We start from the raw sequence: 27,741 nt of genomic DNA, 5'->3' as shown, positions 1-27,741 counted from the left end.
ATGAGGTCGTTAGCCCAACACTTATTCTTCTTAGGCCCAGCTCAAAGGTAAAATGAACCCGATTGTTTTTTGTCCACAAAATTATAAGACCCTAGGGTTTTGCTCTTCCTCTAATTAGATCAAGCTGACAACATGGTTTTTCTTTAGAATCTAGCTCTCCTTTTTATCCTTTTGAAGAACTAATTTTTAATCGGTGAATTTCGTAACTGTTGCTAATTTTCTTTTTTAATTGTGTTTAGCCGCAGGGAGATTACATAGAGCTACACAGAAAGAGGCATGGTTATCGCCATGACTTCTTCGAGAAGAAGCGTAGAAGGAAGCTCGTCAAGTACACGAGCGTTCTGCTAAGGCTCAAAAGGTCTTTAATTTTTTTCTTCCATTCTCTCCCTTTGTTTTTAGCTATTTTGATTTCTTTTTTTCCCCTTGGAATTTTATGAGATTGATTGTCTTCGTTACATTGTTATGGCAGGCCCTTGGTATTAAGGGTAAGATGCTTGCCAAGAAAAATTATGCTGAGAAGGCCCTAATGAAGAAAACGTGAGTCTTTTGCTATTTTCTTTTCTTTTTCCAGTATTGATTTTACTCCTATTAGGGCTTCATAGAAATGATGTCCCGTATTGAACTCGAAAGGGTTATCGTTATTGTTTCTTTTTAATATTTTATTAGCTGATTGAATTTGAATAGATGGTTAATTCGTAGATAATGCCCATGGTCATGGTGAACATATTGTCTTTTGTTAAATCGATGTCTTAGTCACGCCACTTATTAGGTTGTCACGGTTTTTTCTCATTTTAATGTTGCCCATAATTGTAGATTTTTTAGTGAGTTGGTACTCTTGTTAATGCATGTATTTCTTTGGGATCTAAGTTGCATTTATGGATGGCTATGTTCCTTGTGTTTGAGTGTAAGATATGGATTGATGTGTTCGAGATGTATGTTCAATTTTACAGTTTTTTCCATTTATTTGGACCTTGGAAGGTCATATCCTGATATCCCATTTATGTTCAAAATATGTTTCAAACATTAAATAAGTATCAAAGGAAATGAAGAGTTAGAGCAACATGAATGGTATTCTTCTATGATCGCTTCAAACATAAAGATGAAGTAGTGAAACATACCTATGGTTTACACGGTTTTGTTTACATGAAAGAATTAGGAGTCATGAAATAAAACTTACCTTTTGGGACTTTGGTTTCTTGCTTTAAGATGTGACATTGTTTTTAAAAAGCTATTGTTGCTTCATAATTCCTGTCCTCCTGTTTATTAATTATAAAATAATTTGGAATTGTGTTTGCATCATGTCAACAGATTGGCTATGCACGAGGAATCATCAACTAGGCGAAAGGTGGATGACGAAGTTCAAGATGGAGCTATTCCTGCCTATCTTATGGATCGTGAAAGCACCACACGTGCAAAGGTAAGCTAATAGATGAGGCTATATGCATTAGTACCTATATTCATGTCTTCATGCATATAACATTGTGCTATGCATAGGTTCTTAGCACCAAAGCAAAAGAGAGGAAAGAGAAAGCTGGAAAATGGGAGGTCCCTATACCCAAGGTAATTGAACTTTAAATCTTTTCTGTTTGTTTAATCTTAATATGCTCTTTCTCAAATTTTCTTCTGTACCCTGTTCGTAATTTTTCTTGTAACTACAGTTGTTTGACTTCAAGCTTTTGTCCTTCAGGTCCGGCCAGTAGCTGAAGATGAGATGTTTAAGGTCATCAGGTCTGGTAAAAGAAAAAGTAAGTATGAGTAATATGCTAATTCCTTTCTCATATCACAATTAAAGAAACACGATCTTTGTATCTGGAGTTTGGCTGTACAATTTATGAGGCTAAACGATGTACTTTTACTAGATTTTGGTTCTTATATGTTAATATCTTCTTGCAGCTAAGCAATGGAAGAGAATGGTTACGAAGTGCACTTTTGTAGGACCTGGTTTTACAAGAAAACCTCCAAAATATGAGCGTTTCATCCGTCCTTCAGGATTGCGGTTTACCAAAGCACATGTTACACACCCTGAGCTCAAGTGTACCTTCAATCTTGACATTATTGGGGTGAAGAAAAATCCCAACGGTCCGATGTATACCTCTCTCGGTGTTATGACGAAAGGAACTATCATTGAGGTATGTTTTTGTTTTTCCCCACAAATTTGTTCACGACTTCTGTTTACACGCATTGTCGGTACTAATTCTTTATGTCGTGTTCAGGTTAACGTAAGTGATTGGGTCTGGTCACACCAGCTGGCAAAGTTGTTTGGGGTAAAGTTCCTAATCCTCAATCATGCACGAACCATCTATATTCAAGTTTTTCTTTATTATTCTAATGCTTATTTCAATTGGTTCTGATGAGTGCAGGAAAATATGCTCAAGTAACAAATAACCCAGAAAATGATGGCTGTATAAATGCAGTTTTGCTCGTCTAAGCGGTTTGCTGAAGACACTTCAAAGAGTTATAGAACTGTTGGAGTAGCATCAACTGTTTGTATGATAACTTTCCGCGACTTTTTATTTTAATGTTGCTAGAAGTATCTTACATGTGTCGGCTTTTAAGAACCAAAGATTTTGTTCATTGGTACTGGGGAATTTGAAAAGTGGTAAAGAAACAAATGGATAGAGAATCACAAATCCGACAAACAATGGCGGGATCATTTTGGCAGCTGCCCACAAAAGCCATCGTGAATCAGATGGCCGCTCATGGCCATGGGACTTTTGAACCAACCAATCACGTCTGGGGTTACCTTCTGAAATGCCTGCTTTCCAAATATTTGTCTGCCTAGTTGACACTTAACTTCGAAAAATGTGACTAAAGATTTCTGGACTACTCAAAACTTCCTTGTGTTTTATTATATTCAAGCCTAGTTTAATGTCAAAATGGAGTAAAGCTTATGGGTGGATTTAGTTGACTCGAGTTCAAGCTATACAGACTAGTTTGTCATGGCTGTATTTGAGCTAAGATTGAATCTGGTTTGAAGTTTAGTTCAACCTGATTAATTATGTTTTTTGGGTAAAGGTTGTTTCAATTTCATTGTTAATTTTGAATTCGATTATTTAGATTTCAGTGGGAATTTTAACAGGATAAGAAAGCTTAATGGAGTATTCAAATTAATATTATATTTCAACCAAAAAACTTATCAAAATTAATTTTAAATAAAAATAATTAAATAATTCAATTTCAATGCTAATATATAATCAAGTATAATTTCAAAATATTTTTTTACTTGAAAGTCATGTAATTTGTGTAGAATTTAGTTGTACAATTTTTAAAGCAATTTTTGTTTTATACTAATTTTTTATTAAAAAATTTATTTTATAATTGAAAGCAAAGTAAAAGAAAAAGAGAATAGGCTTTAAATAATAATGGTATATTTATCTATTTAACTAAATTTATTTAATAAGGAAATATATATTATATTCTTTAAACTTGAGGACACAATAGACTGTCTTTTAAATACTTTTGTAGAGTAGAGTTTATGGGAGCATAGATCACATGAGATAAATAGAAAAGTAGCATTATAAGGTTGATGGCGTAATGATAAGGTAGATGTATCATAAGCAAATATAGTCTGCGATCGATATATATGAGTTTGATTTCAAATGTGTCCACAAAATATATATTCATATATTATATTATTAGTTCTAGAATCAAAACATTTGATTTAAATTAAGAGAGAAATTTTGTTATTATTAAATCAAACATGTTATATGTTTAATATTATTATTTGAATAAACATATTTGGTCAATTCGTTAAGCTGCTCATCTTTGTTTCCTCATATTTCTTTAGGTCATGAGTTGTAGATTTATTAGAAGCAGGTCATGAGTTGTAGATTCATTAGAAGCACTTTTCTTCCTTTCTATGAAGTATCTCTTTCCTCTATCCCCTAAGTAGGATTAGGATTAGGATTAGGTTTAAAAATTTTCAAAAATAAATTATTATTTATTCTATCAACTATTAACTATTCTAATAGAAAACACATTGATTTTTTAAACATTGTGAGGGTTTAAACTTTAATATTGTAAATAAAATAATTGAAATTAAAAAAATTATGACAAATCATTGTAATATTATATTTAAATTGGTTGTTGAATATATTTAGGGTAAGTTGCGTATTTAGTACTTAAACTGTCAATTTTTGTATGTTTTAATACTTAAACTTTTAAAATTTTCAAAAGCATACCTAAAGTCTAAAATTTAATTTTTTGTTTCATTTAAGTACCATGTTCAAAATTTAATGTTAATTTTTGAAAAAATTGAAAATATATGTACAAAAACGGAGAAAATTGATAATTTAGGTACTAAAAGCGTTAAGTTTTTAACTGTGAGATATTAAAATGAAACAAAACTAAACATTAAATATGATTTTATTTTTTTAAAAAAATTAGATAATAAAACATATCAAAACTAATAGTTTAGATATTAAATATGTGATTGCTCGTATTTTTATTTACTCATAGTGATGATTGGTGTTGGCCAACCAGAGTAGACCATGTATACGAAAGGACAAGCTTGGTTTCAAATTCAAAACGGGATCCCGGAGGAGTCGAAACGTATGGGCTTAGCTCCTAAACTCAATTCTGAAGCATATTCCTTTCAGTATTGCTCTTCCTCATCCACCCAAGCCAAGAATATCTTCGTATCCGAATCAAAACACGCCACTTCATCATTCCACGTGACACTCAACATGTTAGCAACGAAATCTCCTTATCACATACCCTCTTTTCCTACGTGGCATGCCACCTGTCATTCACACCACTTGTTCTTCATCACCCAAAAAACCTTACCCGCGAGAGAGTGACCCCCCAAAAGCATTGAAATCAAGAATTCTCTGTTAACGGAATATTGAAGACCCTAGCTGAATTTTCGCGCCATGGAAAAGGGCTCTCAAACCACCACGTCGAATTCAAGTGCTTTCTCCTTCATTTCAAAAGGGTGGAGAGAGGTCCGTGACTCCGCCGACGCCGATTTGCAGCTCATGAAAGACCGAGCTAACTCATTCAAGAATCTCGCGGCCAGTTTTGACAGGGAAATCGAGAACTTAATACAATCCGCGGCTCCGACTTTCTCCGTACCAGCGATCCGGCAATCCTCGGAAATCGAATTCATGAAGAATTTGCAGCCTAAGATATCGGAGTTTCGGAGGGCTTATTCCGCACCGGAGATTAGCCGGAAAGCGATGGAGAAATGGGCACCGAGGGCGAAGTTGGGGATAGACTTATCAAGGATAAGGAGCGCTATCGTGGCGGACTTGGATGAGACTGATGAGGAGGACATGTACGGAATTATGGAATTTAATAAGTTTAGGAAAGGTAGGAGGTTGAGGTTTACAGAGGAAGGGCAATTTGGGGATTGGGAGCCAATTCGGGCGTTGAAGACCAGGTTAAGGGAGTTTGAGAAGAAAAATTATTCGGTGGAGATTTTTGGTGGATTTAAGAATAGTGAGTTCGTTGAGAAAGTTAAGTCCAGTTTGGTAAGCTCCCTTTTGCTCCCCCCCCCCCCCAAACAATTTCTTGGGCATGTTTTTCTCTTTTCAATATATTGATTTATTAATTAGTTTGGGACTATTGTTTTGGTATGGAAGGAGTATAAAATTGATGGATGGTTATAGTCGCACTGATGTATAACTACAATCAAGTTCAGTTGTTTTATGTTGAATTATGCTTCGTGCAGGGTTTTTATTTCCAGAATTCTTTTTACGGATTTAGTTTAAAAGTAGAATTTTGACGAATGCAGAGTGGCCAGAGTAATTGGAAAATTGAAGTGTTTATGATGCTAAGATTTCTATATTAGACCAAACTTATCAAGACTTGAACTTTTACCTTTAGAAAAAGAATTTAAAGGATCTTGGAATAATCATTCTCTATTTCTCTTACTAACGAAGGGGTTTGTCATTTCTCATTCCATGGCTGTGAAGTGGGAACTTTTATTTCTTAACATGCTTGGTGTTGTTATCTTCACCATAACAGCGCTACTAACTGATCACTGTTGTTATTTTTAAATCGGAATAAACATGTTGGTGGCTAGAATGAATTGTATTTTTATGATTTAAAAGAGTATTATGAAAACTGTGTGTCTTTAGATCCTAGGGCCTTCTATAACTCCAATTTACCTCTAAAATAAACATGGTAGTTATGACTTTTGGAGGCCGAACCCAATTGCATATGTAGACACACTTATTGTTTTTTAATGGGAAGAAGATAAAACGTTTGCTTTAACACTGCCATGTTAATCGATTGGTTCATTTACTTTGGATATGGATTCAGGAACTACTGCAAAGGGCATGCATTCATATTCAAAAGGTTGGTAAAATTGGGTTTGAATCCAATTTCCTTGTTAGGAAGTCCTATACTGTTATGATTAGGTGCTGCTGAGGAGAGAAATGGTCAAAATATTTTGGAAAGTTCAGATATTGTAAATTTGTAATTGGTAGTTTGCTGCTTTCCCTTTGACCAATCAATTATGTCAGGCTAATTAAAACAAAATATCATCATGATTCATGACTATACAAACGGGTAACAAGGACTTGAAATCTTAAGATTTTTCATCATAAAGATAAAATCAAAGTTAGGCACATAAGTAAATTGTTGCTTTAAAATTGGATGTTGGAATCTTTTGTAATTGTGTAGCTGTAGATCAATTGTTAGTTTACACTCTTACTACCTTGAAACACATACTGAAGACATTAGTTTTTTACATTTGGTTTTTTTTATTATTTATTATTATTATTACTATTATTATTATTATTATTATTAAATATTATTATTATTTTATTACAGATACAAATCCCAGTGATCCAAATTGAACTGGCCCAAATAGACTGGCCCAAACCTAATAATAAACCCTAAACCCTCTTAGGGTTTCAGCATCATCTCTCGGCCGCCTTTTTTCTCAACCGTTGGATTTGGCCTTGATCCAAAGGTCCCCAGATGTGCCAGAGGAAACCCTAGGGTATCATCACCCTAGGGCCCGTCGTTGCTTCCCTTACTGTTGCCACCCTGCCGCCTCAGGAAGTTGTTGCCACCGCTTCAACAGAACGCTCCAGAAGATCCAGCTGCCCCCCACACGTCGCGGCTATGGGGTGAGTCACCACATAGCTCGGTGACTCACCGAACTTCCCCCTCTGGACCGATCCGAGCATGGCTCCGTGGTGGCTATAAAAGCCACCGGATCATGCAAAACGAAAAGAATGGGGGGGGAAAGAAAAACAGAAACGAAGAACCCAAGAGCAAAGGGGACAGCAACACCAACAAGCGATCATTCGGAAATAACGGAGGAAAAGAGAATAAAGAGACTTACCTTTGAAGCCTATTCTGCAAACGGAAGCCAAACGTCGTTGAACCGTCGTTTAATCGAAGGTAGAACCCTTCGTTTTTTTTTTAGATTTACGTTTAGTAGAAGAGTTTTAGACGAAAAAAGGTTAGATTTGGGCTTTGGGGAAATAGAGCTTCGATTTAGGCCATTTTTCCAGAATTCCGACCACCATGTACGGTGGTCGGCGGTGGTGTCGGTGCCGGAGTACGGCTGCCGGCCGGAATTGGACTCCCTCTGGTGGAGGGGTTTAGAGAGAAGGTAGAGAAATATTTTTTCTCTCAGCTAGAGAGAGAAAAAGAAGAGAAGAAATGAGGATGCTGGCCCGAAGGGCCAACCGTTTAGGGTATTTATACCCGATATAAAACGACGTCGTTTCATGATGAAACGGTGCGTTTTGGGAAGAGGGTAAACCCTGTCCGTAGTGCTCCAAGTTTGTAATCATTACAATTTAGTCACTGAAATTGATTTTTGATTATTTTAGTTTAGTCTTCTAATTTTATTTTATTTTAATTTAGTCCTTATCAGCATATATATATATTTAGGGTAAATATCAAATTTAGTCCCTTATAGTTTAGTAATTATTATTTTAATTTCGAATTATGAATCAAGGTTAAATTACCATTTTAATGCCTGTCTTTTAAATAATTCGAATTAGAATTTTTTAATCTTTATATTTTAATCACATAATTTTAGTTTTCTTTATTTTGATCATTGTTTGATTTAATATTATATTTAATTTAATTTTAATTTGATTGTATTATTATCCTTTTAATATGTTTAAATCACTACTTAAATTATTATTTTATTATATCAGTCATATATATATATATTTGTTTAAATAATGTTTAAATAATAATGTTTAATTATTTTTAATATCAAATAAAAGGACAGTCTTAAAACAACTAGTTGTCCTATTCTGATATTTTAAATAAATATCTTACTTATAAAAACCAGAAAACACATATTGTTTTATTAGAGAAAATTATTATTTTTAATATTTAAATATTAAGAAAGGACAGTCTTAAAGCAACTGGATGTCCATTTTCTGATATTTTTAAATAAATATTTTACTTTTATCAATTATATATATTAGTAGAAATATTTTATTAATATTTATTTATCTTTTAATATTAAGAAATGAGCTGTCTTAAAGCACCTAGAAGCTCTTTTCTGATATTTCTAAATAAATAAATATCTTATTAAAAATATTTTCTTAAAATTATAAATTTAAAATAACCGAATTATAAATATATCTTTGAATTCTTAAATTTCTAATAATAGAGACAATGTATAATTAAAAGTACTAATTTGGGCGTTGTAGAGGTGCTAATCCTTCCCTAAACGTAACCGACCACGAATCCCTTTTTATTATTAAAAGAATGAATTTTTGGTTAAAACGCACATCATTTTATCTTTTAATCGATGTTTTCTTAAAAACTATTTTAAATGATGATTTTTAGGTATTCGACCTACCTGACCCAAAAGGCCGATGGCGACTCCCAAAACATTTAAAAAAACCATTTATTCACTTCACCTTTCCCGCCAAGAAAATAATTCGTGCCCGAGCGAAACTGGTTACGACAGCTTGGTGACTCCACTGGGGACCCTGTCAAACTTTAAAATTAATTATAAATTGTCTTTATCAATTAGAAATTAAAATTTCATATTTATTTAATATTTAATTCTTTTATTTCAAAATTTTTATTACTTATTATTTTCATAATATTTATTATATTTTATTTTATTTTCAAATATTAAATTTCATTATTTATTTGTTTGTCAGAGGTTTGAACATTTCTCCTCACACACAACACTTGCATTGCATAACATAAGCTTTCTAATCCAGCTTGTTCCTTTTTAAGTGGGAGTGAAAGCGACGTCTTCGTGAGAATTTATTCTCCGTGTCAGACCTAGCAAGTAGCTTTCGGGGTTCATATGCTCTATGTCTTCGTGAGAATTTATTCTTTGTGTCAGGCATAGATAAATGTGTCCCCTCGAATTGAACTCAATCTGCTTAAGTCTGTAATGGACTAGGAATTAGGGTTTGATAGCCCAAGGGGGCATCAACAAGGACAGTTCGAGTAACTTTACTCCTAGAACTGAAACCCTGCATATATTAAACCTAGAAACTCTTTCGATCTAAAACCATGTCCATAGGTGTACACAAAGGAGAAATAAGCTCTAGTTTTAATTTATTTAATTTATTATTTTTCTCTCTGAATAAATGCATGCGAACTAGTAATCATGTTGTTAGGTTAATTTTCCAAACAAAGCATGAAACTATAAAGCATGAAGTTAGGATATTATATACCATGATAGGTAGAATATTTTCTTTTCATTAATTGGCACTTACCAATTTATTTATTTTCTTTCTCATTTTTATTTTTCATACATTTTGTTTTGTTTTAACTTGTTTGTATTGATTTATTTTGTTTTGTGCCTGCATTACATGATTATGGCATAATCAAAAGGTGTTGACTTGAAAGACTGTTCATCAAATTGAAAAGAAATCGTAAATGGACAAAATGTTTTATGATCAACAAAATATGATGCGGCCAAAGAAAGACTTCCTGAAGAAACTACGAGGATTGAGGGAAGTTCTGTACATAGAGAACCGGTTATATTAATACCAAAAGTATTACACAAAGATCCTACCAGATTGATACCAAAAGCAGTCTATGGTAAGAACAACAGTCAGGGCATTCAGAGTAGTGGAGGTTTTTATGAAGCTCAAGCATGTTATTTGAAGGACTTGAACGACCAAAACAAGAAATTAAGCACAGAAGTGGAAACCATGCATGAAGATTTTCAGAAGATCAGTCAAGCCTTTCAAAATGCTGGCCTAGGAAGCACCCCAGAAGAGTGGATCACAGGGGTCACCAAGCTGAAAAAGAACTGCAACATATATGAAGATCTTGTTCAAGAACTTCTTGGACATAAAGGATCTCTTACAAAAGAAAATGAGCAACTCCGAGAAATGACACAGAAGATGAAAGAGAATGGCATGGAAGAAGTTGCAGTCCAGACAAGCAATATGGTTCTTAAATGATAGATTTAGCTGACTTTACAAGGAGATGAAGCAGACTGAAGATTCAACTTTTGAGCATGAATGGAAGCTAACTGGGCTTTGGAGAAGTTAGAAGTGAAAGATATCCATATATGTAAAGTTTTGTTTGATGTATCGAAACTTTTGTATTCAATGAAATCTGTTCTAAGATGATCACTCTTGAGTAAACACCTTTTCATACATGCATTTGCATTTTGCATCTTTGCATTTTTCATTGTGCATTTATACTCTTATATTTGCTTTTGTACTATACAATTTGCATTTTTATTGTTACATTCATATATTTGCATTTACATTTGCATTTTTTACGTTTGTATTTACATTTGCATATTTCCATAATTACATTTTATTTCAAACTATTTTACATGCATTTAATCATGACAACGTGGAATAATTCGTGGAGAATTCCATGACAGAATCAAAGTGGAGTTAACTTGGTCTTCCTAAAGAAGGATAATAGCCATGAATGAGATTTTAGCAAGGGTTGGTAGAATTGAGAAATTGCAAGAGCAACTTATCAAGACTCAACAAGAAATGACTGATCATGCAAAATAGTTTCAGGATGATTCAAAAGAGCAAATGACCAAGATGATGAACCTTATGAATGTTGTGATACATGGAGAGAAACCCTTAGAGGATTCCGCAGTGAAGGCTATGAATGAGGATCTGAATGATAATGATGAGTTCGACGTGATATTGTCTGATGATTATGAACCTATTAGTAAGTATGGTAATTCAGGACAGCTTCAAGATTTGGTCCCGAAGGGTATGGATGAATTAATAGTGAATGAAGAATCAATGAATGGAAAAAGTTCACTTGTGAGAGATAAGTTTTACCCAAAGAAAAAGGACATAGAAAAGGGTCAAAGGCTAGTCAAGAAGAAAAAGAATGTGCAAAGTTTTCAATTTCCTCCTTTCCACTTTTCAGGTGAAAAATCATATTCAAAAATGCTTTCAGCCAGCTTAACTACTCCACGACTTGTTCAGTCACAATGGCCTCCAAATGAGAATTGGACCTATAAGGATGTTCCTTGGATAAATCAGAATGGAATTCCAAGTTGTTCAACTAAGGTTCCTGATAACCTTGAGGGAAATTTCCAAGATCCTTTGGAGCAAGCAATTCAAAAATGTAAGGTAAAAGAAGGGGTTAAAGTTCAACACTCAGAAATTAATTCCTCGACTGAGACTAATGTGATCAAATCCTGTGAAGAATATCAGACACAAAAAAATGGGAAAGGAAATCAAAGCAAAAAGGTTCCCATGGATGTAATCAGAGATTGGCCTGTAGGCCTAAAAATAAACTGGGAAAATGCAACCATGAAAACATCTCAAACACCCATATCAGACTTCCTGAAGATAAATGAAACTTTGGGCAGTTTAGAGAACAGGACAAATACTATGCCAATCACAGTTGCAATATGTGTTCAGAACCGGGAAAAAGCTATTGTCACTAATAAAGATTATTTTGAGCCCAAATTCCAACCGCTAAACAAGGAGATAAGATCAGACCACAAAGCTGCTAAGGAAGAAATAGAGATTGGTACATCTAAGGAATCATCCAAACGAGCCCAGATAAGAGAAATGATCAAGAAATGGGGGCAAGTGAGGACAAAGACTCTGATCCTGTTACACACTCAACATTAGATGAGTGATGATGCATAATAAATAAACAAGTGGAAGTGATATCTACCACTGTAGTATCTTTCTATTTTCAGCATCTTGTTTGAACATGTTTTTTGTTCTTTTCTCCGCCTTGTGTGCAATAAATAAACTTGTGTTGCTTTTATGGTTATGAGCAAGGAATCAATTTTTAATCTTGAGATTATTGAGTATCAAGTAGATTAAATATTCTTTTAATTTTTCAAGAATTATATATCTTTGGCAAGTGATAAAATTATACCTTCCATTCAATGCCAATTACTTGATCCTTACTAATACCAAATTTTGACCGTACATTTATCTGAGATTCTGAAGAAATGTCTCTACCTGTTTTTGAGACACCAACTCTAGATGTTTACCTTCTCGAATAGAGTTGGTTGGTTTATGATATTACCCCTTCCACCATATACATGACTTTAAAAGTCACACATTTGTCCTTCCAAACACAAAACCATCATAAACCCAAAGACCTCAAAAGAACCAAACTTTCAGTTATCCGTGAATTTTCCTGTAAGAAGAGATGAGATGAGGCATCATGGACCAACTTATCGAAGATAATTTCAAGTGATTGGGACATACTCAAAGAAGAAGGAAAAAGTGATTGATTGAAATAAATATATCATGCATTAATTACATTTTCATGTAAATAAAGTTAATCTTGAATATTCATCCCCCTGTGGATACCTCTTTTTACAAAGGTTTCTGTGTATGAGATGATGAACGACATTGTTTCATTTATCCTTTATATATATATATATATATATATATATATATATATCCTTTGTTGTCCCCATTTGAGCCTGAATAATTTTTCTTCTAATTCAACCCTAACCAATGATCACCCTCTACATTGGGGGGGCAAGGTAAAGGATATTGGCTCACAAGAATAAAGATTGTCAATACAGTTTTATTACGAAGACAAGTTTCCATGAAGTCAAAAAAGTTTTTGAACTACAAGGTATGTCAAATACAGAGTGCTTGAAGATCAATCCAATCAAGAATAATGGAAAATCTCCAAAATGCAAAAGGAAAAGGAGGTGCTCAAAGCAATTGAAGTATTATACTCATCCAGCAAAGAAAGAAAAAAGAAAAATCCAACAAAGAAAGGAAAAAAGAAAAAAGAGGAAAAAAAAGAAAAAAAGGAAAGAAATAAAAAAAACAAAAAGGAAAAAAAGAAAAAAATTGAATCAAGATGGGTGACTTATTGAGCCTCAAGTTACAAGGTTGATCAAGTACAAACAAGAAGAGCAAAAAATGCTGAAGATATGAGAAAATGGAAATGAATCCAAAATTTGGTAGTCTAGAGGGATCCAGATGATGGAAAAATCCCCAACAAAGCAGATCCAAGTTAAGCAAGGCAAGATTGATGGCATCAGAATGAATTGATCCTTGGTTTGATTACCCTTAAACACTTATTTGGGCCTTTTTATCCTTTCTTTCGTAACCATAAGCCATGGCCTACGTTACGTACCTGAAAAGTCCATTTTAATCATACATGGATTTCTAAGTAAAAGAGAATATCTTTAGAATTCATTCCGCCTCTCAAGATTGATTTTTATTTGCAAAAATTGGTTTTTAAAATCTTTAATGCATGATATGAAAAATGATAAAAGGGGGGTTCAAAATGTAAATTTTTAAATAACATCTTAGAACCAAAAGAGGATTCGAGTTGAAAACCTGAAAAGGCGGCTTGAATATTGAATGGTGCAACAACGACATAAGAGACGATCTTAACCTCTTAATGAAGCACCACACATCCCAAAGATGTTCCTGAGAGTCAGACACAAGAAGTATCTCTACCAGATGAGCATAACAACGAGAAGTATCTCTACAAGATGAGCATAACAATCATTTCTTCAAGTTAACCCAAAGAGACATATATGCTGGACTAACCTGAGAGACCTACTTTACCAAAATCAACCTACACCTCAAATCAATCAATAATTTTGACACTTGCCATAGGACTATGATTTTTGAATGATTTAAAAGTGTAGTTGATTTATTTGATATTCATTAAACTCATTGTTTATGATTTGATTATATTGTGAACCTGAAAGGGGTAATACTTTACAAAATTCTTTCATTCTTCATTAAGGAAATGAGAAAAAAACATTTTCAAACAGGATAGTCTCAAATGAGGAAGGTCCTTGAAGCAATTGTTGCTTATTCTACCTCTGTTGTAGAAAAAGAATGAATGGGGCCAGAATAATGAAGCACTTCACATTTTTGAAGGCAAGTGGTCCAAGAAGCCAAAAAGTATGGAGATTTGAACTTGTGACACTCTCCTATGACATTATTAGCAGCTCATCAAGAAAGATTATCGTTTATCTCATGCTGAGGGCGATAAGCATCACCAGACATATTATTTTCCCCAATCATCAATTCATGTTCTCTAGAAGATTACATCAAAGAGCCATGAACAAGTCATTACCTGCACTCTGGTTATACCGTGATGTTGGCTCAATTCTTGATACATTATTGCTACTTCTTCTATGCCGATCATTTTCTTTGTCAAGATGATATCCATTATGTCCTTCAGAAGATTACTGAATTTGAATTTGAGGACTTATGGCACATAATAAGACATTGGAACAGAATCTACCCTTATAAGCCTTTTATATAGGGTAACATTGGTTACAGGATTCCAAAAGTTGAAGATAATCAGTTTTACCGTCAGTTAAACTTTTCCATGGTTCAGTAAGAGTATGATATATCTTGGAGTAACAAAAGAGACAGTCGTTGTAGCAGTCATTGCAAGTAAATGCACCAACAAAAATCTTCAAGCCCATCACAATGATGTTTATTTCTTCCAGTAAGGTTGTTACACTGGATGCTACCGGCAACAAGGTCGAAATTTCCAAATCTACTCATCAATTGCTCCAACCGATCATAATTCAGTTCTTACACATTTGTTTTCAAAAGTATGCCAAGACAGTAGAAGATAACCTCTGCATCACTGATTCTAGAGAAAAGAGACAGGACATTGATATCACTGGGGAACTTGTCTCTAGCAGCTCCTCATGTATGGTTTTTAGGGAAACCTAGAAGCATTTCCACCTCATCAGGTTCAAGTGGAACAATTTTATTCCTTCCAACCCATACCAGATTCCATTTTCAGCACTCATCAAGAACATACTTCTGGACACTCGAAAGTGACTCATCGTCATAAGCTTCAAGAGCCTTACGGATCCTTTATGTCAATTTGGCACTTCCTGTACATGTTTGTAAATAGTTCAACTTTATCCCAGGAAGGTCACCAGTTTGTTGTCAATGGAAAAACATCATGTATAGTTCAATGAGAAAGTAGAATAAGAGGAAATCTGTTCTCAATTGGCAAATTATGAATATAGCCCTTTTCCGTGCAACAACATGAAAATCCTTCGAATCTACAAATTCTGGCTCTACATCAGTACTGTGACATTTCAGTCCAAGCACCAACTGGAGCAAGTGTCAGGTTCTCGTAGTAGAAATAAGGAGGCCCAATAGCATCTAGTGGAAATGTTCTTTAAGTTATCTGATCTGTTTCAAAAGAAGTGCGTCAGCAGCCTTTGATATTTGAGCAGCACATATAAAATCTGTCAACTCTGCAATTGATGAATTCAGACCACATATCTCCATGGTTATTGAAGCCTTAGCCTTTGAGTATCCCATTTTTATCAAGTATAACAATTTATTCTCCTCATCAGAATCAAAATTCATGATTTCCTCGATATCAGAAGAACTATCAATATCTATGAAATCATCCTGAAAGATAGCTTCATAATCAGATGAGTTGTTATCAGAATCAACATGTTGCATGGGTGCAGATTTTTGATGAGCATGTACCATTGTATATGTAGTCTTGCCATTGCATCAGATTACTGTTCGCGTAAATTGGTTTCTCTCCCACAGAAAAGTATATTTTAGAGATAGCCTTCACTGAAAGATGATAAGCCACTGTGCAAGCCTAGAATGGATTACCAAGCGATTTATACCGCTCTGTCTGACTAAATCCCTCCAGATCTAGAAAACAGTCACCTCATTCAGAAGACACAAATCTCAACGTTTCTGTCAGAATGATTGAGTACTTCTTAAGTTTGTGACAACATGAAGAGAATTCCTCCAGTTACTTGACAACACTACTGTTAAGTGACACCAGAATGAGAGTATTCAAGATAAACAGATTTGGGGCACGAATAAAGCCACAAGTACCCATAACAATGCATTGTCAAAATTGGACCTCATGAGGATCATGATATTCCAGTCAAACATACATTGAGAGTGAATCAGAAGCAGAATATTGAGGCATCTCGAAAGCCCAATTCAGACAGATCTAGAGGGACATCTTGAGGGCCCATTTTCAACCAGAAATAGAATATTGGGGCATTTTGAAGGCTCACAACAATATGAAAATGGGGCATTCTTGGAGGCTCATCTCAACAAGAAATAATGTGAACACACTTTTAACATCTGTATTAGCAAATGTTGGGGCATTTTGAAGGCTCAGACAGCAAGAAGCAAATGATAGGGCAGGCTGAAAGCCCATTTCAATCAGAATTAGGATTGTTGATGCATTTTTGAATATTTGTATTAGCAAATGCTGGGGCATGCTGAAGGCCCACATCATCATGTGTTAAAAATCATTGACTTGAGCAGATATTTCCAATGAGACAAAAAAATATGAAGAATGAAAATGGTGAAACAATAACAGTCAATCTGACTACACATAATTGCTTCGTTCATCAGGCAGTTGTATTAGGGTCCTGTTGTTAAACAAATATTTATTCAACAAGTATGGTTTAAAATACCCAATCTTCTTAAACCATGTGTCACATGACAGTGTGTTCTTTGTTAAGCTACATCATGGTTGCATGAATAAAGATGGTCCCCTTGTAGACCATTCGATCCAAGGATCAGTTCCTCGAGATCTTGAACTCTGAATTTGGCCTTTTGTGTGTCGGTGATAATTGAAAATATTTCTTTGAGATTTCTGTCAGTTAGTTTCAACCATACTGTTAAGGTTACGAAGCTGTTTTTCACATCAATTGTGTTTAACTTGATGACATTGAAGAGAGAAGCTCATGTATATTGCTCTTTCCCGATGTTACTGGGGTTATCATTGCCAGCTAGACTGAACTAAATTTTTATCTATTTTGGGTTTTATCATGTACGTTTCATCCCCAACATCAAGAATTCCACGGATATCTTTCTGTACATGGATCCTATAGCTAAAGTGTTTCTACTCTCTACAATTCTCATTATAGAAGAAAACGTGATTAGTATTACACTTGCCCTTGCCCGAGATGATATCGAGATCAATTAGTGTCTCCTATTCAATTCGATACCAGCACATTTTGTGAATTTGACAAATTTTTTGGTCATACCAGTATTTCACTTGTATTCCCATTGAGTTTTGTTCTCAAGTAGTTTTGTGACTTCATACAAAAACTTTGAACACCATGCAAAGAGCTTCATTGACCAGTAATTCGAGCAGAAACCACAGGAAAGGATGAATGTGTTGTCAAATGTTTTACATCTGAGTAGAAACCACAGGAAATGATGAATGTGTTGTCAAATGTTTTACGAACCAGTTATTCCGATACTAAACCAATGTTGTTATCATATGGTTTTCCTTTATTGATCCAAGATAAATTTTGTCTTCTTCAACCCCAAGATTAGAAATGAGATATGATGAAGATTTCTTTCCACAGAAGGAGAACTGAAATTTTAAACAAGAAACTAGTGGCGCCAACTAAGGTTGAACGATAGGTTGTTGTTAAGAATCTTGACATGATATGGTCCAAGTTGCCTTATTCGAGATCTGATTATATGTGGAGACATGAAAGGAATTGGAATAAATCTTCCTTGTGATGTGTTTCAAGAGTTAAATTAGAACAGACTCTACTCTCCTAATTAATCCCGGCTGAGTCAGGCATATCTACATCTACACTCTTCAAAGATGATAGATTCTCTTTTCAAAGATGATAGATTCTCTTTTTAAAGATGATAGATTCTCTTTTCAAAGATGAAAGCTTTATTGGATTTCTACACAAGTCCAGACAAAGAAAGCCGGTGTTACCAAAGACAAAATGGGGCATCAAAGTCATAGTTCTGACTACGGCAAGAGTTCCACAAATGAAACAATTCTTATGAGACTTAAATGAAGCAAAGAAGACACAAAGATACAAGTTGATCAGATGATTCTGCATAAATGCAAGCTTGATAGTATAAGTGTCTACACTGATATCCAGAGGTAACCCTGGCAATAAATGATGAAGTGAAGGAAGACCAAGTTCACCACTTTGAAGTCAAATGAAGATTGCATCAACATTCATGCATTCATAAGAATATCATTTACACAATAGACAATGCATTACATTGATACATATGATTGCATTCAAACATAAGGTTTTACAGATCTTCATATGAAAAAGAAGATTCATGATGAACAATACTTTACAAGAAGAAGGTAGAATTCAAAACCTCAAATACAGAAATCACACCAACATCTGAAGAATAGATGGACGTAATCCACAAAAACAGCCTTATCTTAAGATTGGGGCATGCTACCCAATCAACATGTTATTTTGAAAAATAACGAGAAAACGATTTCCATAGTTTCTCTTTCAATCTTTTCTAGAAATAAAATTGTTGAAAAGTAAGAAAACAATTTCCTTAGTTTTTTACTTAGTAAACTATTTCCCACATCTGTAAGTCCTACAGTGCATGATGTTTCCAAAAAGCCTTCGGGAGCTTTTTGATGTTTTCAAAGCCTTAGGGTCATCTGTAAGTCCTACAGTGCATGATGTTTCCAAAAAGCCTTCGGGAGCTTTTTGATGTTTTCAAAGCTTTAGGGTCATCTGTAAGTCCTACAGTGTTTGATGTTTCCAAAAAGCCTTTGGGAGCTTTTTGATGTTTTCAAAACCTTCGGGTCATCAGCATTTCCAGAAGAATTCATAATGAGAAGAACTCATCTGAAGAAGAAAGAAGAAATTCATAATAAGAAGAATTTGTTCAACCTTTTGTTTAAATTCATCACTTGATGGATCAACTTTTCCAGAGAAAGTTCATAATGAGAATAACTTATCTGAAGAAGGAAGAAGAAGTTCACAATGAGAAGAGTTTGTTTAACCTTTTGCTCAAATTCATCACTCGATGGATCAGCATTACCAGAGAAGTTCATAATGAGAAAAACTTATCTGAAGAAGGAAAAAGAAGTTCATAATGAGAAGAGCTTGTTCAACCTTTTGTTTAAATTCATCATTTGATGGATCAACATTGCCAGGTAGAGTTCATAATGAGAAGAACTCGTCTGAAGAAAGAAGAAGAAATTCATAATGAGAAGAATTTGTTCAACTTTTTGTTTGAATTCATTATTCGATGGATCAACTTTTCCAGAGAAAGTTCATAATGAGAAGAACTTATCTGAAGAAAAAGAAGAAGTTCATAATGAGAAGAACTTGTTCAACCTTTTGCTCGAATTCATCACTCGATGGATCAGCATTACCAGAGAAAGTTCATAATGTGAAGAACTTATCTGAAGAAGGAAGAAGAAGTTCATAATGAGAAGAGCTTGTTCAACCTTTTGTTTAAATACATCATTTGATGGATCAACATTGCCAGGTAGAGTTCATAATGAGAAGAACTCGTCTGAAGAAATAAGAAGAAATTCATAATGAGAAGAATTTGTTCAACTTTTTGTTTGAATTCATCATTCGATTGATCAACTTTTCCAGAGAAAGTTCATAATGAGAAGAACTTATCTGAAGAAGAAGAAGAAGTTCATAATGAAAAGAGCTTGTTCAATCTTTTGCATAACTCTATCACAGAAGGAGATATATCATCATCAACATTTCCAGAAGGAGTTCACAATGAGAAGAACTCATCTGAAGAAGAAGAAGTTCATAAGGAGGAGAATTTGTTCAACTTTTTGCTAGATTACATCACAAAAGGAGATAAATTGTCATCCCCAGTGGAAAAGTTCATAATGAGAAGAACAAATCCCAAAGAAGAAGAACTTATTCAACATTGCCATCATAATCAAATGAAGTCAAATGAAAAAAAATATTGTCTTTTCGTCTTTGCTCTATTCTTGTTAACACAAGAATAAGCAAAGAGGGGTAGCTGAAGACATTAGTTTTTTACATTTGGTTTTTTATTATTATTATATTTATTATTATTATTACTATTATTATTTTTATTATTATTATTAAAATATTATTATTATTATTTTATTACAGATACAAATCCCAGTGATCCAACTTGAACTGTCCCAAACATACTGGCCCAAACCTAATAACAAACCCTAAACCCTCTTAGGGTTTTATCATCATCGCTCGGCCGCCTTTCTTCTCAACCGTTGGATCTGGCCTTGATCCAACGGTCCCCAGATGTTCCAGAGGAAACCCTAGGGTATCATCACCCTAGGGCCACGTCGTTGCTTCCCTTACTGCTGCCACCCCGCCGCCTCAGGAAGTTGCTGCCACCGCTTCAACAGAACGCTCCAGAAGATCCAGCTGCCCCCCACACGTCGCGGCTATGGGGTGAGTCACCACATAGCTCGGTGACTCACCGAACTTCCCCCTCTGGACCGGTCCGAGCATGGCTCCGTGGTGGCTATAAAAGCCACCGAATCCTGTAAAACGAAAAGAATGGGGGGTGGGGGGAAGAAAAACAGAAACGAAGAACCCAAGAGCAAAGGGACATCAACACCAACAAGCGATCATTCGGAAATAACGGAGGAAAAGAGAAGAAAGAGACTTACCTTTGAAGCCTATTCTGCAAACGGAAGCCAAACGTCGTTGAACCGTCGTTTAAATGAAGGTAGAACCCTTCGGTTTTTTTAGATTTACGTTTAGTAGAAGAGTTTTAGACGAAAAAAAGGTTAGATTTGGGCTTTGGGGAAATATAGCTTCGATTTAGGCCATTTTTCCAGAATTTCGACCACCATGTACGGTGGTCGGCGGTGGTGTCGGCGCCGGAGTACGGCTGCCGGCCGGAATTGGACTCCCTCCGGTGGAGGGGTTTAGAGAGAAGGTAGAGAAAATATTTTTTCTCTCAGCTAGAGAGAGAAGAATAAGAGAAGAAATGAGGATGCTGGCCCGAAGGGCCAGCCGTTTAGGGTATTTGTACCCGATATAAAACGACGTCGTTTCATGATGAAACGGTGCGTTTTGGGAAGAGGGTAAACCCTGTCCGCAATGCTCCAAGTTTATAATCATTACAATTTAGTCAATGAAATTGATTTCTGATTATGTTAGTTTAGTCTTCTAATTTTATTTTATTTTAATTTAGTCCTTATCAGCATATATATATTTAGGGTAAATATCAAATTTAGTCCCTCATAGTTTAGTAATTATTATTTTAATTTTGAATTATGAATCAAGGTTAAATTACCATTTTAATGACTGTCTTTTAAATAATTCGAATTAGAATTTTTTAATCTTTATATTTTAATCACATAATTTTAGTTTTCTTTATTTTGGTCATTGTTTGATTTAATATTATATTTAATTGTATTTTAATTTGATTTGTATTATTATCCTTTTAATATGTTTAAATTACAACTTAAATTATTATTTTATTATATCAGTCTCACACACACACACACACACACACATATATATATATATATATATATATATATATATATATATATATATATTTGTTTAAATAATGTTTAAATAATAATGTTTATTATTTTTAATATCAAATAAAAGGACAATCTTAAAGCAACTAGATGTCCTATTATGATATTTTAAATAAATATCTTACTTATAAAAACCAGAAAACACATATTGTTTTATTAGAGAAAATTATTATTTTTAATATTTAAATATTAAGAAAGGACAGTCTTAAAGCAACTGGATGTCAATTTTCTGATATTTTTAAATAAATATTTTACTTTTATCAATTATATATTAGTAGAAATGTTTTATTAATATTTATTTATCTTTTAATATTAAGAAATGAGCTATCTTAAAGCACCTAGAAGCCCTTTTCTGATATTTCTAAATAAATAAATATCTTATTAAAAATATTTTCTTAAAATTATAAATTTAAAATAACCAAATTATAAATATATCTTTGAATTCTTAAATTTCTAATAATAGAGACAATGTATAATTAAAAAGTACCAATTTTGAGTGTTGTAGGGGTGTTAATCCTTCCTTAAACGTAACCGACCACGAATCCCTTTTTATTATTAAAAAGAATGAATTTTTTGTTAAAACGCAAATCAGTTTATCTTTTAATCGATGTTTTCTTAAAAACTCTTTTAAAGGATGATTTTAGGTATTCGACCTACCTGACCCAAAAGGCCCATGGCGACTCCCAAAACATTTAAAAAAACCATTTATTCACATCACCTTTCCCGTCAAGAAAATAATTCGTGCCCGGGCAAAAACCGGTTACGACACATACATTATTGTAAATTTTTTTCTTTTGTCTAACATGAATTTCCAGTGATGGAAATGTTGATATAAGTTGAAGTGTAAGCATTTTAAACTTTCTTACTCCGCAATACTCCGTAAAAGAAGGAGCTTTGTTATAACCTGTTGCTAAACACACATCCAGCTCTGGATGGATGGTATTGAGTTGAATGTTGGCCATTTAAGGTATTGTTTGTAAACTCCAGATTTTCTTTTGTAATTTTATTATCTTGATTACTGCAAATTAATAATCTTTCTAAGTATGCAATTATTTGATCAATTTATTTATTTTGCAGAAAGCAATATACAAGGAGCCTCAAGAGTCAAAGGTTCCCTTCTCAAACTATGGACTGTTCCATTCTTTTGTGTTATTCAGATTTCCAATTCTTTGATGCAGTCATGCCATTTATATGTTCCATGCAAATAATTTTTCTATTTATTTTTAATGCTCGTGAAAGTTCTGTTTTTCTTTGTAATGGGTGAATCATATGGTATATCCTAATTGATGGCTCACAGATTCACCAACCGCGTAATAATGACTCTTATAACTAAAATAGTTTTATATTAAAGAATCTAAGTGTTAATACCCCTTTGTGATGATAGACAATAGATAACTAGATGTGCTTCCACACGAGACTAGGGTCTATTTTGCAACTGACATGCTTCTATGTATTTGGATACCTGGTTATTTGGTTTGAATTAGTACAATCTGTTGTTCTTATATTTATATTCCTAGGAACACCCACATTCGAGTAAAACCAAATATATTCAACTGTAGGTGGCATGAATTAAATTTTCCACCTCATCCTCTGAATAGCATCTTGGGCATTCCTCTATGTTTTAAGGTTCTTTCTACTTTCCATCCTTTGCCAGCCAATTATTGGGGTTGATTAAGGTTCACTGCACCTTGCTAGGGGATTTAATGCCTCTCGACCTCAGGAAATTTGTGTATGGGCTTATCTAGCTGGACAAGCACCAGAAACATGCATATAGAGTCCCTGTAAAAGCTTCAAACTAAAAGAAAATTTGAGTATTGATGAGTCTTTTACTTTGACCGAAGGTCAACCTTTTTATCACACGGCTTTTCTGGCCTTTTCTTAAAACAAACATTATATTATTTGAATTTATATAAATATTTCCCATCTATGGATTTTTTTAACATTATACCTTCTGTCCATCTGCTTTATATCTGTGTCAATGTGATAGGCTAGATATAATGAAGTTGAGCATGGTCCTGCCATTTAGTGGATATTGTATGCATATCCAAACATGATTGGATTTAAGATGCTTTATAAATAAATATTGTGCATTACTGAATGAAGTTCATTCCTGTTTGATATAGGAAGTACTCCCACTGGATGTACCTGAGCTTCTAGCCTATCTTTTTAGGCAATCTGAACCTTTCTTGGATCAGCTTGGCGTCAGAAGGGGTAAGTAGCTGTAACTCTCTCATTTTGACTTCTAAAATGTACTGGGATATTGAGATTGAAATTTTGTATTTGAACTAATCACTTTTAGGTTTGGTCTATTCTTGGTATCTTCTTTACATTTGAAGGACCATATTCACTAGTTTCTGCTTCCCATTATAATTACTTTTGTAGGGCCATGGCAGATTATATTTCAGTTGATGTCCTTCCTGTCTACTAGGATCTGTAAAATATTCAATAAAAGTTTCATCTCACCAACTTATGCAGTTGTATTATCATGGATAAAATTGGAGCCGCCACCTTGAATGACCATTGTTCTGGAATAGTTATGAACCTTCAGTGCTCGAAACAATACATTGTGTTGTTTTTGTTTCTGGAGTAGTTAAGCTGAATAATTAAGAGTCCTCTGGTCACCTTTAATAGGCAGTTGATTGTTGAGGAAGTAGTAGGCTGCTTGATGCTGGTTTTAACTTTTAAACATCCTTCTATGTGACCGAAATGAAGATTTTTAATCAATTTCTTTTTCACTATGGCTATGCCACCTTTCAAGTATTTCAAGAAATTAACAGTTCCTAATTTTCCCCTTCCTCTTCACTTCTTTAGTATGGTATCATTTACTCAGTTATGCAGTCAGAACTGATGCCATTAGCTTGCCATTTTACATCTGTTAGAAAAAAACTCGGTTCTCCATGAAAGTATGAGGCACTATATATTCTGCATTTCCCCCTTTTATTGCTTATATAATATATCTACAAAATGTATAAGGGTTTGGAGTCCAACTGCAAGTGATTTTTACAACTTCCTTAAATGTGATTTCTCAGATATATGTGACAAGATAGTTGAGAGCTTGTGTAGCAAACGGAAGAACCAATTTGTTTTGCATTCCCTTGCTGGAGAGCCCCTCAGTGTTGACAGTGATAAGATAAACGATGAACTGGATTTAAGGATTGCCAGTGTTCTTCAAAGTACAGGGCATTGTTATGAAGGTGGCTTTTGGACAGACTTCACAAAGCATGATGTCTCAGATGAGAAAAGGCATGTTGCCATTGTTACAACTGCCAGCCTTCCATGGATGACAGGAACTGCAGTAAATCCACTTTTTCGGGCAGCATACTTGGCCAAATCGGCAAAACAAAAAGTTACTCTACTGGTTCCCTGGCTTTGCAGATCTGATCAAGAACTTGTTTATCCCAACCGTCTCACCTTCAGTTCACCAGAGGAACAGGAGAATTATATACGTAACTGGCTTGAAGAAAGGACTGGATTTAAGGCTGATTTTAAAATTTCCTTTTATCCAGGAAAGTTGATGTTTAATATATTACATTATCTTCTGTCTTCTCAATCATTTAACATATATGATATTTGTCAATATTTTGTCAACTGTTTTCTAGTTTTCGAAAGAAAGGCGAAGCATAATACCTGCTGGAGACACTTCACAGTTTATCCCATCAAAAGATGCTGACATTTGTATTTTGGAAGAACCTGAACATCTGAACTGGTACCATCATGGTAAACGCTGGACTGACAAATTCAACCATGTTGTTGGTATCGTCCACACAAATTACTTGGAATATATTAATAGGGAGAAGAATGGTGCTCTACAAGCCTTTCTTGTGAAACACATCAACAATTGGGTCACTAGAGCATATTGCCACAAGGTGTGTCTATTCTGTTTATGCTTATCTGGCATCTCTGACTATCGTTTTTCTTTCAATACTTGTATCATAGGTTCAGTCTCCTGCTTATAAAACCACTCATTTAAAAGTCTTACTGGTAAGCTTGAAGAGTCAATTCTTTGTATTGTATAAACTAAGTTGTTTGTTTTCCACCCTTCAGGTTCTTCGTCTTTCTGCTGCAACTCAGGATCTACCGAAGTCTGTGATTTGCAACGTTCATGGAGTAAATCCAAAGTTTTTGAAAATTGGGGAGAAAGTTGCTGAAGAAAGGGAACTTGGACAACAAGCCTTTTCTAAAGGAGCATACTTCTTAGGCAAGATGGTCTGGGCTAAAGGGTACAGAGAGTTGATAGATTTGCTGGCAAAGCACAAGAATGATCTTGATGATTTCAAGTTGGATGTGTATGGAAATGGTGAGGATGCACATGAAGTTCAGAGCACTGCTAAGAGGTTGAATTTGAACCTTAATTTTCTTAAAGGAAGGGACCATGCCGATGATTCTCTTCATGGGTAAGCCATCCAATCATTTGCTAAGATGAGGTTGATTTTCAGAAAATATATTAAGAGCGAATCTTCTGCGAAAATAATCATTCTATTAGTTACTCCATTTATAAGTTTCTAAGATCCTTTTCTTTGCATGCAGGTAGAAAGTCTTCATAAATCCCAGTGTAAGTGATGTGCTTTGCACAGCTACTGCAGAGGCACTTGCAATGGGAAAATTTGTAGTATGTGCAGACCATCCCTCGAATGAGTTCTTTAGGTCATTCCCCAACTGTCTGACTTACAAGAATTCTGAAGATTTTGTTGCTAAAGTAAAGGAAGCACTGGAAAAAGAACCTCAACCCCTAGTTCCTGAGCAAATATACAACCTGTCATGGGAAGCAGCCACCCAAAGATTTGTAGAATACTCGGAGCTTGACCGAGTTTTAAATAACAAGTACAATCCTGCAAAAGCGGGGCCAAATGGAAAACTAATTGTGAAATCGCTTTCAATGCCAAACCTTTCAGAGATGGTTGGCGGGGGTTTATCATTCGCCCACTATTGTCTCACGGGGAACGAGGCTCTTAGACTTTGTACTGGGGCAATACCTGGTACACGGGATTATGACAAGCAACATTGTAAAGACCTTCATCTCTTACCTCCACAGGTGGAAAATCCTATCTATGGCTGGTAAGTGTATATAAAATCTGTACCGATATTCCTGTGTATAATAGTTATGCTTTCCGTAAGTAAGCATCCAACCCCATTTGTTTGTAGTCTAAAGGTTTCTTTTTGTTTCAGTTAACAATATATTTGCTTAAGAAGACAGATATGAGTTTTGCATTGTATTGTTTTAATCTGTTTTAGGGCTTTTCTCCCTGGTGTTAATATATAGAAGAAACAGATGTGAAGATATTTTCAATGTAGGGAAATCCAAACCATCCTTTGTTGGAAGTACTTATGTTTTAGATGCCAGGTTAAACTTTGTAATAAAAAAAGGAGACATCTATTCCTTTTGTTTTCCAGGTTTGATCTCTTTGGGCTTTGGTTTCCTCCCATATATCTTTTATTTCGTAGTTTAGCTTTGTTTCTTTAGAGGAGTTCTGAATTACTTTACTCGAAACAATCTTTTGTGTGCAACTAAATGATGCTTTTTTCTAATTATTTTATACTAGGTTTCAGTAGGAAGGATCCAGCCGGATACTATATGATTCTGTTTAGTTTTAGTTAAATATTTTTTTTTCAGTTTTCAACTCATAAGAAATTTGCAAATTTTATTTTTATTTGATTTTTAGTTACCCTTTTTATAACATTATATAAAGTAAATATTATATTTCTGATTAATGGAAGATATATTTTTAATATTGTTAAAAATCGATTTGAATTATTGGAGTTTGATTCAAATGTATTTGGTTCTCTATGTTTGTTTGTGGTTCAACTAAAAAAGATAGGCCACCAATCATAAACTTGTTAAAGCCGAATAGAACCTTATCATCGGAAATCCACGACAAAGTGGTCAGATTTTGTTGGTGTTTTAGTTTGTAGCTTTGAAGGGATTAAAGATGTAAGAAAAATACAAAAACATGTAGGATGCCACAAATGCCAAATTCGAAATGGGAATCCTATGATTAAAACAAGAAGGAAACACTGTGGGCAAAAGGGAAAAGCTAGGCTCCATATCTCTCTCTATCATTCTTTGTCAAAAGAAGG

The 27,741-nt window shown here is 34.4% G+C and overlaps 1 protein-coding gene and 1 pseudogene across 1 annotated transcript; both read left to right on the top strand.

Annotated features, from left to right (window-relative positions):
• The first annotated feature begins 93 nt into the window (after window positions 1-93).
• LOC120192865 (ribosome biogenesis protein NSA2 homolog) lies at window positions 94-2,540 on the top strand. Its single transcript, XM_039195567.1, has 9 exons — window positions 94-135; window positions 240-358; window positions 470-537; window positions 1,309-1,417; window positions 1,495-1,560; window positions 1,688-1,745; window positions 1,894-2,129; window positions 2,214-2,264; window positions 2,361-2,540. The coding sequence occupies exons 3-9, from the start codon at window positions 491-493 to the stop codon at window positions 2,376-2,378; spliced, it is 585 nt and encodes a 194-aa protein (XP_039051498.1). The 5' UTR covers window positions 94-135; window positions 240-358; window positions 470-490; the 3' UTR covers window positions 2,379-2,540.
• Window positions 2,541-4,810: 2,270 nt separating this feature from the next.
• LOC120192864 lies at window positions 4,811-26,734 on the top strand (annotated as a pseudogene).
• Window positions 26,735-27,741: the final 1,007 nt, after the last annotated feature.

The sequence above is a fragment of the Hibiscus syriacus genome, unplaced genomic scaffold, assembly GCF_006381635.1.
Source record: "Hibiscus syriacus cultivar Baekdansim isolate YM2019G1 unplaced genomic scaffold, ASM638163v2 tig00116982_pilon, whole genome shotgun sequence".
In the NCBI taxonomy this organism is placed as follows: Eukaryota; Viridiplantae; Streptophyta; class Magnoliopsida; order Malvales; family Malvaceae; genus Hibiscus; species Hibiscus syriacus.
The sequence above is the reverse complement of the archived record's forward strand: the minus strand, read 5'-3'. Positions and strand labels throughout refer to the sequence as shown.